Source organism: Strix aluco, chromosome 12 (genome assembly GCF_031877795.1).
Source record: "Strix aluco isolate bStrAlu1 chromosome 12, bStrAlu1.hap1, whole genome shotgun sequence".
Taxonomy (NCBI): Eukaryota; Metazoa; Chordata; class Aves; order Strigiformes; family Strigidae; genus Strix; species Strix aluco.
Genome location: NC_133942.1, coordinates 22,180,436 through 22,196,180, shown reverse-complemented (window position 1 = coordinate 22,196,180; position 15,745 = coordinate 22,180,436). Strand labels below are relative to the sequence as shown.

Here is a 15,745-nt window from a genome sequence, read left to right as displayed (position 1 = left end):
CCACTCCCCTCAGAGGCTGGTGATGTGGTACTTAGGCAGTGTAGTAAATATGACAACCTTAGGACTGACTTTGGTTTAAGGACAAGCACGCTTGACTGCAAGGTGGTTTGTGGCCATGGCTCTGGTGGTGTGGCACAGCAGGCGCTGGGGCCTGGGCTCACCCGCCAGCCCCAGGGCTCGAACACTGGCACCGGGTAGCGCGCATCTCCGTTTTAAAGCACAGGGAAGGAGCTGGCTTTGGAGAAGAAGAACCTGTGAAATTCTGCCGGGCCCGTGGGAAGGATGGCTGGTATGCAAACTGCTCGCACACAGCAGCTTTCCCTCAGCCAGCGGCCACAGCAGTCGACAGCTCGAACCCGGCGGGTGCAGGGAAATGGCGGAGGCCTCCCGCAGTGCAGGAACGCCCTGAGGGAACGCCTGTGCTCCGTCCCGCAGGGCTGTGTGTCTTGTGCACCCTGCCCACCGCTCTTCGCAGAAATAACTCCTCGTTTCACAGAAACAACCTTTTTCCTGCACGCTCGGGGCCTCTCTGCGTGCAGGCCTCACCCCCTACTCTATTGCTTATTCCCGCGCGAGCTGTGTGAAGGCCGACGGCCACGCCCTCTCCGTCGGCCCGCCCCCAGCCCCGCCCCCCGGGGCGATGCCCGCCAATGGTTCCGCGCGCTGCCGGCGACGCGACGCGAGGGCCACGCCCCCTCGCCGGGTGCGCGCGGCGCCTTTAAGGCCTGTGGGTTTCTGTTTCGCTCCGCGGGGGTTGCGCGGCCGCCGCCATCATGGAACCGCAGCCCGACAGCCTGGAGGGGTGGGTGGCCGTGCGCGACACCGCCTTCGCTGAGCCTCAGCCGCCGCGGCTCCGCTTCCTCGTGGGCTGGAACGACGTGGAGGCCGCGTTCGCTGTGACCTGCCACGGCCGGGCGGAGGCGGCGGCGCAGGCCCCGCAGAGCTGGGCCGGCCTCTTCTCGGCGCCGGCCCTGCGCGGCGTCCACCGGCAGCTGGCGGCCGTCTGCCCGCGCCTGGAGCCCGCCTTCCCCGTGCTGCCGCCCACGTTGCCCGGCGCCGCCGCCGCCGGCGGGCTCTGGGCCGTGCTGTTCCCCGGCGGCGCGGCGCCGGGTGAGGCCGAGGTGCAGGAGCTGTGCCGGGAGCTGGAGCTCTACCTGGGCTGGGCCCTGGAGCTCTGCGGCGGCCGTGTGGTGCTGGACGCCCTCTTCGCCGCCGACCGCCGCCGCGACGACGAGTACTTCGAGAGTCTCCACGAGCTCCGCGGGAGGGCCCTGCGCGGCCACCTGGCCCGGGCTAAGGAGGCCCTGCGGCGGGTACGGGCCTCGGGGCCGGGCGGGGGGGGCGGAGGGGCCGCCCCGCAGCGCCGGCGGGGCCTGAGAGGGCCGGTAGGCGCCTGTGGCCTGGCCTGGGCCTGCTCGCCTGAGGGAGCGCAGCGGCCTGAGGCTGTCCCGGAGGGTGCGGGGTGGGGGTGCTGCAGTGCCACCTCCCGCTCTCCCTGCAGGCAGGAAAATGTTTCCCTCGCTGTCGGATCGCCGTCACTGTTCTGTGCTGCAGCAGAGCTTCCAGGTGCATCGGTCTGAGCCTCAGCTTCAGCACCTCTCGCTCAGTTGGGAGCTGCGTGCATGAGGCTGGCAGCCTCAGCTGCAAGAGCTGCAGGCACTCAGGGCAGACCCACATTGGGTAATGTGAGCAAGGGTGACCAAGTCGGTAACACCACCTTGCTCGTAATGTTGTCCAGTGTTCAGATTTGTGCTTACACAAACACTTTTTTGACTGTCTAGAAACTGCTAAGTCAACTTTCTCAAGTATGGAGTGCCATCAGTCTTTGTAAGTTTATTAAGTGGGGAATAAGCCAGCTCCGGGTGGGCAGTCAATAGAAGACATTGGGGCACACACTTAAGCTGCAAGCACTCCTACAAAAACACATTGCTAAAAATATCCAGCAGTGTTGTGAAATGGGTGGAACAGTAACCAAAAGGGAGAGTACGATCATGCTCTAATTTTCTAACTTCTCTATGAAGGTCTCAGACTGCCTATTTGCAGTAATGCCTGTAACTGGAGGATTCTCAGGGTTTTTTTCTCAGTGTTTTTATTAAAACCAAATTTAGCCATGTACCTATGCCAAATACCCTTTTTGTAGTTGGAGAAATTGTGTTAACTTTTTTTAGGTGTCAAATTCTGGCCTAATGATTGTATGAACTAATGATGATGTTAGCCCTTTCTCCCTTTAGTACCATAAGTTTCTTCTTGCCATAGATGTGTTCCTGGATTATTTTTTTCCCCTTGTAGTAAGCATGAATTTCAAGGATGGTATCTAGTAACATGGTTGCAATTAAGACATTGGTATGTAAAAGCAAGAGTTACAGATACTTTAAGCTCACCAGTGTGTTGCTGCTATAGTTTTCTTCCAGTATCTGTTAGTGGTCCATTTGCTGGCAAAGTAAGTTGAAAGGTGTTTTATGAAAACAATCATGCTTTGGAGTACAGTTAAGACAGTTGGCTTAGCCTTCTGTTTCCTATTTCGGTATTTAACAGCTGTAACAACATTACTGTTTCTGAAAGACACTTTAAAAGACGATTTTAGTTTACATGAACTTCATGTACAATGTTGTATATAAAAGCTATGGTTTCTGTAACAGACTAGAACAGTTCATAGCCCAGTTAGAAATACGTTCTAGCCACCATGCTCTTTTGCAGGCAGCACAAGCATGTACAGCAATGTGTCAGTTTGGGTTTGGCGGTTAAGTATAACTCAGAGCCAGTTATTCTGCTATTTCCAACTATATTTTAGATATGCCTAAACATGCTATAGAGTGTTGTTGCATTTACAGGCCTGACAGGGACATAAATTCATTCTATTGCAGTCTAGACCAAGTTACGCAAGATTAAAGAAATAAAACCTGCCTCTTCTGGCACTAAACTAGCCTGAAGTATCTGAGCATCTTTCTTCCCTTTTTACATCCATGTCCTTCTCAAGTACTTCATCCTCTGGACCAGGAATTTAATTTTGAAGAATGCAGAAGATACTGGTACAAGATGGAAGAGAGTAGTGTTGTGTAAATACTTCTATTTTTGTGTGTATGTGTGTTCAAAGACAAAGGAAAAAAACCCAAGAGCAATACTGTTAAAACAACCGGAGGAGTCAGTTGGGCTAATGATGAACCAGAATTTTCTGAAAATAGTATCAGATTGTGTAAAATCAAGGGTTTTACTTTAAAGCAGGCAAAGTGTCACCCCTCCCCTGCCCCCCCAAAAAGCAAACCCATCGCAAACCCTTGTAATGAATAATTGTCTCATGAGTTGAGTTTAAAATTTCACTAATACTTCCCCTCTACTCACTGTAAACATCTTCCAGGAGCAGCATGACCCTCACTACTTGCTTTGAGTATGGGAACCAGAAAGGAACTATTGTGTTTCTATTTGGCCTCAATAGTGGAGAAAAAGCAGACTCTTAGATTGTTGCAGGTGGGCTGTAGGGTGCCATGAGCTTCTGGGGAAGCCTGGGGCTACAGGGCTTCTGGGATTATCAAAAATGTTGCAGTTCAGATCCTCTTGTTCCCCTGTCCTGCCTGTGCTAGGCTTGGAGGGAGGATGGGTGGGTAATGCCCTTGAGCAGACTTCCACAGCCTTTCTCCAGGGAAATGGCTCCACAGCTGGTAACTTTGCTCCTGCTGTCTTACACAGACTCAGCTGGCAAGAGCAAAGGTGATAGTTTAATTTCAGTGCTTTTCAGTTGCAACACAATCAAGCTTATGTTTCTAATGCTTTTTCTCAGTTGTAGCACCAAACACTCGCTATTCCCCTTCCCTCCTTACAGAGCTGTAGAGCAAGCGCTGGCCTTCCAGGAAGGTCTGTTTCTCAGTGGAGCTTAGCTGTGTTCTCTCAGTTGGCTCACTCTATCCTGGCACAGAGCGTGCACCGTGGTCTCTGCTAGCTACTGCCAAACAAAAATCTTTGAAGCCTTGATTGGTGGCAGAAAATGAATGCAATTGAGGGGAAGTTTCCAACTTCTAATTTTGTCATAGAAGCAAATAAACATGTTAAATAAGGACTAGTGTATCAGAAAGGTGGTTGTTCTGTGGAAGAATTACCACTCACAAATGTAATATCACTAGAACTGAGATTAGAATAAACTGTTACAAATTATACAAATGTTAAAGGAATTTAACTGCAGCGTATATCAGGAATAGAAATCTGTCTCTGAATTCTTATTTTTAAAAATGGCAATCTGATTTTTCTGTGCCCCAAGTCAGAAATTCTGGATCCAGAAACTCATTTCATATTAGCAGGCATTTAGTAATTGTGGAAGCAATGCAAGAGCTAGTTTAAGAATACCTTACTTGTCCTTCCAGCATACAGACGTCCTCAGTTTCCCATTTGTGTTTATAAAAAGCAGCAACCAAGTCATCTGCACACAGCTATTAGAGTTTCTGTGGTGAAAGCCCTAGGCGTGATACTCCTTGCAGTCTCCCAGTGCAATATGCAAGAATTAGTGCCTTTAGCAGTGTGGTGTTAAAGATATTTCCAGCTGGGGGTGGCTGCTGAATGCCTGGCGTACACCTCCTGTGCAGTGGGAAGTCTTGCCTGTTCGCTGAACGACAGCAGGTCCTTTCCACCAAAGCTCGTCAGCAGTCAGCACACACGAATGCAAAGCAGCTAAGTCTGATTTACTTTTTATCCCACTAGGTTCTTCAGCAGCATAAAAATGCTGACACAATGGTGGCTTTGATGAAGGTTTATGAAGAAGAAGGTGAAGCTTATCAGGATTTGGTCACCATGGCAACACAATTCTACCAGTATTTACTGCAGCCCTTCAGAGATATGCGAGAGCTGGCGACACTGTACAAACTGGAAATCCTGGTAGGTCTGCCTTTACAAAGTGAAAAGCCAAGTTACATAGTAGGACATCAGTTTCAACTCAAATCACTTAGCATTCGCTACTTCTGTCTGTACCAACTTTTTTTTCCCCTGCCAAGCCACCAAACGAGATTGAGAAATTCAGGGTTAGGGCAAAACCACTCACAGAATGGTATTGGCTTGGATAGAACTGCAGCTGTCTTCTCACCAGTGTCCCACTTCCCTCTGTTTTGAGTAATTAAAAAGAAAACATCCCCAGGCTCCACCTCTCTGGGGTTTACTCACTGGTAGGCTGAATTTACAGAGATATAAGTAGCCTTTGTTGTGCAACCTTTAGTGGGATTAGTTTGTGACATTGAGAACGACATCCCCCAGCAATGCTGATGCACCAGATTAACTCAGTTGTAGTGGTAGAACAGAAGGCAGAGGAGACCCTACCACACAAAGCAGTTTTCTGTTGCTGCTACAATCTGCTAGAAGTACAGATTAAAACATGTCAGTTGTCACTGTGTTCATTTAATTTTATGTGCATCTTGAACTGGAAGCACATACTGGAAGTTATGATGTCCCTGGAAAAGACAGCCATCTACTATTTTGATTTTTTCTTAAATAGTTTGTTAAAGTGAGCTGTTAATATTCTTGAAAAGAGCAGAACAGTTTTAAGTTTAGACTAAGGTTCTTGGATACTGAAGGTCTGAATCTGTGAAGATAAAATACCCAGTATGCTGTATGAAAATTAAAGTGGAAATTGGAATGGATGAAACAGGAAGTTTCTTTCTGTATAAAAAGAACCGCTAATGGATATCTAGGCTCATTTGAAATCTAATTCTTTTTAAAAAAAATTGAATATTACTCTTGTACCCATGTACACTTTGTGGACTTGAAAATACTCTCTTACATTTCTTTTCTATATCCCTGTTCCTGTGTGAAAGAACGGCCAAACTGGAGAACATGACAGTGCAATGTGCTGTCAACATGTGAGGAAAAATAGAAGAGAATATTGCACGTAGAAGAGTGATTTTGAGTTACTTTTAGTAACAACTAAAACCAGTTGTGTTGGATGTGATTTTTAAGATGATAATTTAAAAATATTTTAAGAAATAAATTAATCCAAAGTTAAGTGTGAAGTCACGATTGGAACAAAGGTACCGAGTTACTATAGAGAATGAGGAACAAGGCAACACATAGGCATGAATAGTGATTCACTTTGTGACAGGTGAGGGGAACGTCATGTTTGCCACCATGCTCTGCCTTGCTTGAAATGTCTCTTAAGTGTAGCATGATGCGGGCTGCACCACTGTGGTGACCAGTTGGTAACTGAGAATTTTGTCTCCTTGCAGAAATCTTTGCAGTATGATAATTTGGGGCCTAAAAGAGTAGCAGCTTTGCAGAAAGATGCTGAAGAATGGACTAAGCGAGCTGAGAATGCTGTGTGCTCCATTCAGGATATCACTGTGAACTACTTCAAGGAAACTGTAAAGGCTCTGGCAGGTAATCAGAATGATTTACACAAAAGGTTGTGTAAATACTTGACTTAAGGGACTGAGAGCTCTTATCACCTTTGCTGGTCTCTCACTGCAGACCCTCAGGTTAGGATGAGTGTCCAGCTTAAGAAAGAAGCATTTTATTCACCTAAGATTTATATCTTTTAACCAGTTTGGTTTACAACTTGCACTTGGCTTGCACACAAACACATTATCAAGGCCTGAGACTGACAGCTGCAAACCTCTGAACAAAAACCGTGCACGCTTTTAACACTTGATATGCAAGCCTGTTAACTGAGTAGATTGCTGTGTAACTGTTAAGGCATATTTCCATGGTACAATGAAGTATTTACTTACATATATAAAATCATAAATTCAATCTTTAGTCTTGTAATTTCTAAAGAAGCTTCAGGAATTGTTTAATAGCATCAGCATTTTTAGTACTGCAGCTATAGTAGAAACACACAAGGGCTATTAGTACACTGCATTTCTCATATCTTATTGCAATGTTTTAATCTGCAGCAATGCACAAACAGATGGAACAAGATCAGGAAAGATTTGGTAAAACTGCCTGGGCATCAGCTTTGCCACGACTAGAAAACCTGAAATGTATGTTAGCTAAAGAAACCCTTCAGCATCTGCGGGCAAGAGAGTTGTGCCTGAAACAGAAGAGAGCTGGCATTCAGAAAAATGTAAGACCTTCCAAAGTCTCCTTTTCTGTCACCGTTTTGTGAAGAGCTGATCAAAACCTACCGAAGTGGTCATGGGAGTAGACTTTCACAGTCTTTGTCAATGAAACACTTTAGGTTTTCAACATGGTTTTAAGTTGTGGAAAAATGCATATCTCCAGTTTTTTAAAATTGCTCCTGCACATTATGAGGACACTTAGCAAAGGTTAAGATACATGCTTTTACAGTTCAAGTGTCATGTTAGCATTTGTGATATTAACCTTTGAAATGGTTAGTTTTAGGGAAATAAAGAGCAGATATTCTTTTCAGAGGACACTGCAAAATAAAAATACCTATTTAATTTTAGTCTTCTGATTTTCTTGATTTGATGCCATCTAACTGCTGCTAGGATTACCTGGTATTTGTAGAGCAGTGTACTGCAGCATACATAATTGTTTTCAGGAGCAGTATTATTTGTGCAGGTTATAATGAAGTCTTTCCTGGTAGACTTAAGGTAAAATCACACTCCAGGTTAATAAGGCTCTCTGCTCCCCTGAGCTTTTGCTCCAAGCCATTTCTAATGTTCTGTTGTTTCCATACCAAAGCACCTAAGCAGCTGCCAGTTAGGCCGGGCTCTGTACAGGTATTTGTGCATTGGTGCATGTTTCATGTGTGCGTATTTTGTTATTAATGCTTTTTATTTTCTGTTTGGGGCTATACAGATGGAGAACCTCAGTGAACAAGAAGAGAACTTAGCTGTGGTGGAGGAGCTGGAAATACAGTATTATGAAACACAGCTGGAATTATATAATGTACAGCTTGAAGTATTGAAACATGAAGAGATGCTGCTTATTGTACAGTTGGACACTTTAAGGAGACAGATTAAAGGTAAGAATAAACAAACACTTAAGCACATATCCAAAACACAGGGGTGATAGAGCCTGCTCTGTTTTAAAAAAAAAAAAAAGGATGATTATCACTGCCCAGGTCTCAATAGTAGAAAGCAACACTGGAAAACATTGATGCTGTGGCACCATCTGATATTTTGTCTTATGACTAATTAGACACTAAATTGATAACACAAGCTTAAAAAAAAAAAGCCACATTCGTAGCTCATCTTGACAGCAGCTGTGATATGTGTGTGCACTGGTTTAGCATATGGAATAACTATACTGAAAATACTTAACTGCTCTCATAGTTACAAGATCTGTGCATAGAAACTGTGGATATTGTGACCTGCTGAAATGGATCCTGAAATTCACCACAAATCTGTTGTAATTTAACATGTAGAAATTACAAAATACATCCTGTAATGACAGAAAGAGGTGATTATAGCTAGATGGTACTTGAGTACTGCTGTCTTCCAGTTTAAGTGTCTCTTCGTAACATATTTATGACCAAATTAGGCACCAGTCTTGTTTATGCTTATTTGTGCTTATGAATTCTCTATTACTGTGTACACTGTGAAGTAAACATTGCTCCTGCTTGTTGCATAATTAAAACCTGGTAAATAGTAAATAGAAGTCATCACCCAGTGTTGATCAGAATAGTCTTCAATTTTCCAGGAAAACTCCAGTTGGTGAAGGTAGGAGTTAAAGCACAGAGAGACATTTGAAAGAGGAAGCTAAATAACAACAAATGCTAACAGCATAAATTCGATCCTCCAAAGCACCCCTGTGACTAACATGACGCATTTGCGTAAGACTTTGAAGGACCAAGCTCAGCTCTGGAGCATTACACTTTCTAATAACTAACTGCCTTCAATGGCTTTTAAAATGTCATTAGTTCTTTAAATGTTTAAATAACTGTGGCAATTTTTGGGTTTTTAAAAAAATGCCAAATGCCTTTTTAGAGAAACAGGATGAAGTTGTTTACTATGATACATGTGAAAATCCTGAGGAGCTCAAGGTCATTGAACAGACAATGGAACAACATTACGCTAACTTGTCAGAAATGACGATGCTGAGGCAGAAGACTAAGCAGTTGGAGACAAAGCGTGGGACTGTCTGTGCGAGGAGAGCCTACCTCAGGAACAAAAAAGTAAATGCAGTCCTGGAGATGTGCATTTTCTTTAGCTGATGTCTTGACTCATGAGGGATGGACAGGAAACAACTAGGGAAGCTTTGGGGGGAGTGTACAAGATGATATGTGACTCGGTGCCGAGGCCTCCAAACAGAAAGAGGGATAATGTGATTTTAAGCCAGCTTTACACTCCACTGTGTAGTGCAAGTGCCTCTCTAGCTTATTAAGAGAACACAAACTTACACAGGTGACCCAGGAGGTGTTGCCCTGTCAGCTAAACCTTATCAGATCCCTGTTGTGGCCAGCTGGAGCTTTGCCCTGGCAGCCTTTTACAAAGCAGCTGCAGTACAGGAGGATACTTTGCATTTGAATGGGTGGGAGGGGAAAATTTACCTGCTGCAATTCTCTCTCTAGCCTCTCAGCTCTGTGCAAAGGGCAGTTTTTTCCTTTGTTTCCCATTCAGAGCAGAACACTAGGAAGACACAAGTGAGATCAGGGTTGACTCTCATGAACCTTCCCAGTGAGCTGAGCTTACCTTACACCTGCACAGTCCTGCTGGGGCAGAGAGCAGAGTTTAAGCTTCAGTCTGTCTGGCCTTTTACCCCTCCCTAGCCTGGACAAAATGGGAATGACATTGGAAATGTTTTGTGAGCTGTCATTGTCTCTTGCTTGCAACTGCTTCCTCGGCAAACACTTCCTCTGCTTCTGTTTTCATTCACTTAATTGCTGTCTATTGGTTATATAATACTAACGCCAAATGCCAGATGATTTGCAAATGCTTACCCAGCCATGTGGATAATCCCCCTCTGTACAGTGACAAATAGCGACTCCCAGAGAAAATACTGAAGCCTGCAGCCTTTCTGCGGCATTTGTCACCAACAGAAGGTACCCCTGTTAGGCATTCATTGTGCTTTCCATACCTTTGCTTCCCTGGCTTTTGTACTTGCAAGCTGTGGCAAATAAGGGACAGGGGGAAAGTAGCTTTGTATTTTTGTAATGCCCTGCTGGCTTCCCTCTTGCTTTCTTCCTTGTGTCTTTGCAGCCCTTCCCTCCAGCTGGTACCTGGGTGAAATTTATTCAGAGCTTGGTTTTGCCTTTTTTTTTCCTTTCTTCTCTTTTTTTTTTTTTTTTTTTGATCAGTTCAGATCTGGGTATATTTTATCTACAGCATGAATAACTCTATCACTAATTAGGAGAACAAAACATCCCATTGGCTTTTTAGCCATGAAGGAGTCCCACAGACTTCACCTTCAGGGTCTCACATCTGCCACTAGTTGAGCTTAGCCGTCCTTCTTGGCACAGCCAAGCACTCAGCCTTGGTCACTGTTTAGTGGCTTGTGCACAGGAGTTAATGGCACAGATGGTGCACAGTAAATGTGAACTAACCAATGTTTGCATAAATTTTGCTGTTCTACCAGGATCAGTGTGAAGCACGCCATCAGCAGAGACTGCAACAGGCAGAAGAGAGCAAAAAACACTTCCAGCAGCATCACAGCATACAGATAGTGAGTACTGAACAGCAGCCTTGGAGAATCTGGCAGCTGCTTGTTTTCACACACTGAGGCTCGCTCACTTGTGTTTTAATGCAGAAGAGAGACAAGCAAAAAGAGGAGGAGAAAAAGAAAAAAGCGTGGATAAGCCAGGAACGTCAGAAAACACTGGAGAGGCTGAAAACATTCAGGGAGGCAAGTACTGTGAACTACAGTAGTCCTAAATGGTGTCAAAACACAATGTCAGAAAGTAGCTGTAGCTCACGTGTGAGCACAGTCCAAATCAGAGACAACCAGTTGGATAGCCTAAAACAGGATTGTGTGTAATGAGTCAAGAGGATTAAATCCAAGTCAAGAGGATTAAATCCACTAAGGGTATAGTTTCCAGGTGCAGAGCCTGTTGCAAAGAATACAAGTGAGGAAATGGCTTTGAAAGAAATACCTTGATAGTCATTTACTGTTCATGGTTGAATTTTCTGCTTGAATGGGTGAGTGGGACAGGTCTATACTCTGTGGCTTTTTGTCTCTTTAGGGTTGATGTTTTGGCCAGTCCAACGGAGATGCGACCTCCTGACTTACGATTTGTTTTGCAGAAGCGTCCAGCTCATGTTGTTCTGAAAACATCTCGTCCCCAGCCTCTCAGTCCCAAGTTGCCACAAAGCATCACTCATCAGGCTGCAGTACTGTCCCCTCCACCTTCGTCAAGAACCAGGGCAGCTCCAGAGCAGCCGAAGAGCATACTGCTAGTAGAAGCCAAAGAATCAAAAGCTTCACATCAGAATACCCCAGCAGATATTCCTGTCCAGATTTTTGTTACTGATGGTGACACAGAGCGACAAAAGCACAGCAAAGGATTGATGGTCTCTCCATCCTCGCCACCACCTCCTCCACCCCCTCCTCCTTTACCCCCACCTCCCCCACCTCCCCCCTTACCTCTCTGGTTAAAAACACCATCAGCAACAGAGGATAAGCCACTTCCACTTAGCTCCGATAGCCCCGCAGAAAGCCCTGCACTGCAGAAACAGGATGACTTATCCAGGAAGTCTATTAATAATTACATAGGTAAGAAGGCTCACATCAACTGGTGGGGTTTTTTTTGTTTCCTGTATTTTTCTGTTCTCCCTCCCTCTGGTTCTGGACAGGAATAGTGTGCAATCTTGCTCAAGAGAATGAGGCTCTTGGAAAGCTTAGTCTAAGAAACCACGTACAATAACACTGACTGTAACTCAGGGTGATAAATGAGTAGCAATGATGTGTGTATCCTGTTTGATACACTTTGCAGGGTCCTGATGCTCAGAGTGTGTGACTCAGCATTTTTGGGGAAGTGCTGTCAAATGGGACAGGTCAATCTTTTAGGACATTTGACTTGAATCTCTTCTGGAATCCTACATTTATTAAGTACAGTCTTACAAGTTAGTTTAAACCATGCTTAATCACAGCACTACTAGTTCTGTGGAGATCTTAATTCAGGACCTGCATTTCTCCTGACACTGAAAATCCCACTGCTGTAATAGGCAGGAAGGTGTCAGGAGAAATTCCAAGAGAGGCTTTATTCATTTTGTTTGTTGAGAAGCAGCTTTTATTACCAGGTTTGTTCTTGCCACAGTTTTGCAATTTTGAACCAAATGTGGTATTTTGATTGAGGATTAATCACATGTCCAGTCAGAAGACCACTGTGGGTAAATTTGTGGTTGTAGTAGGACTACACTTTAGTGTTCATGATTTATGTACTACAGAGCTAGCGGTTGGGCTGCTTGCATTTCTAAGGTATGCACAGCCTGTGTCCACTTACAATCTGCTTCTCTTAAACGTTTCTTAAGAGAATTCATGCAGAATTCAGCGAGGATTTGAAAGGCAGATAGATAGCGTTGGCATACTAACATTCCTAGGACAAAAATGCTGCTCTGTTACACCTCTCCTTTGTTACCAAGATCATGCAGGTGTAATTGAAGGCAATTGAAACAGTAGTTTGAATGAGAATAGAGCTCAGCAGCCTCCTAAGGCTGCACTGGTTACATCCTGCTAACAGGCTTATTTTTATCGCTAAAGCAAGCAGATATTTTGACTATGTCAGGGAGATTGATCTAAGTTGGAAGGCAGCAATTTTTTATTGTCATTTTCACAGTGGAGCTTATGCTAGAATGAAGCATGTCTTTAAAATGTGGTACATTCCTGTTCCTTTTCAGATTATTCACAATACATCTAAGCAGCCTTCGTATCCTCAGTTAAGAGGCAAACCACAGGCAGAAATACCAAGGAAAGTTCAGCATTTTCAGGTCTTCCAAGGTGTGGGGAAGTACAAGCAGCTGAAGGGGTGAGACACAGTCGAGTTACCATGACAAACTACTGTGCATCCAGTGGATCAGTGCGGGGACTTCAGTCTGGGAGGTCTGTGGGATAGCTACCACAGATAGACTTAAGAAGTGTTGATTGGCAACAGGAGTTGTAAACCAGAGCAGTCTGCTACTGAAACAGCCTTCCTAGTAACTAATATTTACAACCATTCACAGCCTACCATTGATGTCCTTTCATTATTTTTGGATAAGAAAAATCCTTTTTAGTTTATTGGAGAGATCCGTTTGGTTTTTTACACCTGTTTCATGAAGAAGACCAGCATGTTAATTGCTGTAATAGTAATTGATAAACTACTGCCACAGGAACTTACTGAAACAGCTTCATAAACACGTTGGTTTGTTACACATGGGCTACTCATGTCTTTGTACTTGAAAGGCCAGGAGAGGTTCATAGTCTGCTGTTGAAAATACTGTCTGTAATGTGTTAACATACTTTGCAAGGGGAACTTCTATAATTTGTTAGTCTGACTAGTCTTTTACCAGGAAGCCCATTTGATTAATAACCTTAAGACTTTCGTACTTGAAGGCTTTGTAAGACAACTTGGTGGATCTTTGCTTGATCCTTTTTTTTGGCATCTCAGTCTCTGAAGGTACCACAGGATTTAGCAGAATGTTACATTTCAAGTGTTTGATGTTAATCACATAACCTTATGTGCACTGCGCATGGCAAAAACACTGCTAGCTGTGAGGCACAGATGGTCTGGACCTATGGCTGTAGGAGTCGACTGCTGTCCAGGGAAACTGCCTCCCTGTCTGACAGTCTGAAACTAGCAACAAAGAATTCAACAGAAGGAGTAAAGCGCAAATTACAGCGTGTATCAAGAGAACTAGTGGAAGCTCTCTCAGTATGGTGTCCTTTGTGGTCTGAAGTTCAGAAACATACGCCTGAGATTTAAATCATGTTGTAAAATGGGAATTATTTTTTAAGTCCATACAGAAAAGAGCTGCCAGCCTGCCTGCTTAGGGCCTGATCTGACTCCCACTGACTTCAGTGGTGCAGTTTCAAGCCCTTCTACTCAAATCCTCTCATTTTTCTCTTGGCTGAGCAAAAATGCAATTGACAGTCTCAGCAGGCATCTGAGCAAGCTAGGAGGAATGGTAGATTGTCTCTAATACAGAATACAAGAGATTTTTTGGTTCAGTGAAATTTTTTTGAAAGCCCATAAAGATGTAATGAAAAAGAAGCATCCTCCTTTGTGTATAATTTCTTCCTTAGAGCACAACCTTGTATAATGCTGAAGAGGCACTGGAGTCTCAATTCAAGATATAAAAGCTCTAACTGCTTTCTAAAAGCAGTTCCAGAGCCTGGTATTGCAGAATCTTGAAAGAGTCTGTGCCAGAATAGACCATTCTTTTTTCTGATCCTAGCAAAGATGAAAGGAAGAACCCTGAACACTTGGGTAGGGATTTATACCTCTAAGTGTGGTTGTCTCGTTCTTTCTTCTGGTAACAGTAGATTTATCTGTTGCAGGTTCCATGGATGAAGTTTTGGCTTCTCTAAAACGGAATGAAGTTCATCTTCGCAAAGTGGAGCAGCCAAATCCATATGCCTCTGTAAAAGACAACATCCTCTCTGCCATAAGGCAAGGAGTTAAACTAAGAAAAGTGAATCGAGATACTGAGAAAGATGTCAGTAAAGGATCCACTAATGAGCTAGAGAGAAGCATTAAGGCAGTCATCCAGAGAATTAAGAAAGTGTCTGCTGATTCTGAAGAAGAGGAGAACAACGATCAGAATAATGGAGAATGGGATAGCTAACCAATTCAGAGAAACAGACTTACTGACTGGAACAGAGTGTGTGTGTCATTTTGCATGTCATAGAAGACGTTCCCTTCCAAAATGAAACAACAGTGTGGTTGTGTGTGTTCTTATAGTCCAAAATGTCTTGTAAAGTAAAAGAATCCTGTTGATTTTCTGTAGGAGCTGCAGATTCTTATTTTTGCATGAGAAATCATACTCCAAATTATGCTTGCATTAACAGGTATTTCTGGCTCAACAATGTAGAGTTTTCACCACATCAGAAGACAGCTAAAATGCTGGATTGAAACATTATTTAGGTTGTTATTACACAGTAGGTAATGCTATCACAACAATGTTTAATGAGTGAAAAACTGAAAAATCTGTTTTGTCAGATAAAAGTAGAACCAAATCTGTGGTGGTAGAGGCAGACCAGAAAACTTAGCATGATGTGGAACCTCTCATTCCTACCTCCATTATCCAGAAAATTCTTTAACATTTTGCTTGTCTAATACAGCTCACTCTGAGATAACTATGTGGGTACTCCCATTTATCATTATGTTATAAAGTGTGCACTTATGAATGGACTTGATGATGCTGATTGGGAAAATTAGGCTTAAGTTAGAAATAACACTACTGTAGGAATTACTGAAAGCTTTACTTTTTATCTGGAAGATCAAATATAGAGATCTTTAGATGCTAAATGTTTTTCATACATCTACATTTACAATGAACTGTTGGGATGAAAGAAAGAGCCAAAATACTGTATATAATATTTTCTGGAAACTAGCCCTGTAATACAGAGCGGCATTTCTCCCCTGAGAACATCAATACATGTTTATAGCTACTCATGAATTTAAATTACCTGATAGCCTTATAAATGACAGATACTTACATTGTGCCTGGAACCTGACTATTTAAAATTCAGCTACGTTCAATTTAGAGACTGTTTCTATTTTGGATAGATGGTGGCAAAAATGATTCAAAGTTTCTTTTGGAGTTTATACTGACCCTTAATAAAAGAATATCCTGACAGAAGTGGATTCAGTGTGCTGTCATTTTAGGATACTGCTGTGAAGTAAGCGTTACTTACACCATGGTACTCTGCTTTTTGATAGGAAGTGGCAACCATA

The 15,745-nt window shown here is 43.6% G+C and overlaps 1 protein-coding gene across 1 annotated transcript; it reads left to right on the top strand.

Moving 5' to 3' along the window:
- The first annotated feature begins 703 nt into the window (after nt 1-703).
- WHAMM (WASP homolog associated with actin, golgi membranes and microtubules) lies at nt 704-15,650 on the top strand. The gene is made up of 10 exons (XM_074837010.1): nt 704-1,313; nt 4,687-4,860; nt 6,198-6,348; nt 6,864-7,033; nt 7,732-7,897; nt 8,862-9,049; nt 10,450-10,536; nt 10,621-10,716; nt 11,115-11,583; nt 14,347-15,650. Exons 1-10 carry the CDS (start codon nt 774-776, stop codon nt 14,631-14,633), a joined length of 2,328 nt encoding a protein of 775 aa, XP_074693111.1. The 5' UTR covers nt 704-773; the 3' UTR covers nt 14,634-15,650.
- The last annotated feature ends 95 nt before the right edge of the window (nt 15,651-15,745 follow it).

What these genes read in the sequence shown, in the direction of transcription:
- WHAMM (XM_074837010.1), top strand. Translation starts at nt 774, where the DNA reads ATGGAACCGCAGCCCGACAGCCTGGAGGGGTGGGTGGCCGTGCGCGAC. An exon ending in AGCATCACAGCATACAGATA is followed by an intron (nt 10,537 to 10,620) that starts GTGAGTACTGAA and finishes GTTTTAATGCAG; the next exon opens with AAGAGAGACAAGCAAAAAGA. An exon ending in GGCTGAAAACATTCAGGGAG is followed by an intron (nt 10,717 to 11,114) that starts GCAAGTACTGTG and finishes TTTGTTTTGCAG; the next exon opens with AAGCGTCCAGCTCATGTTGT.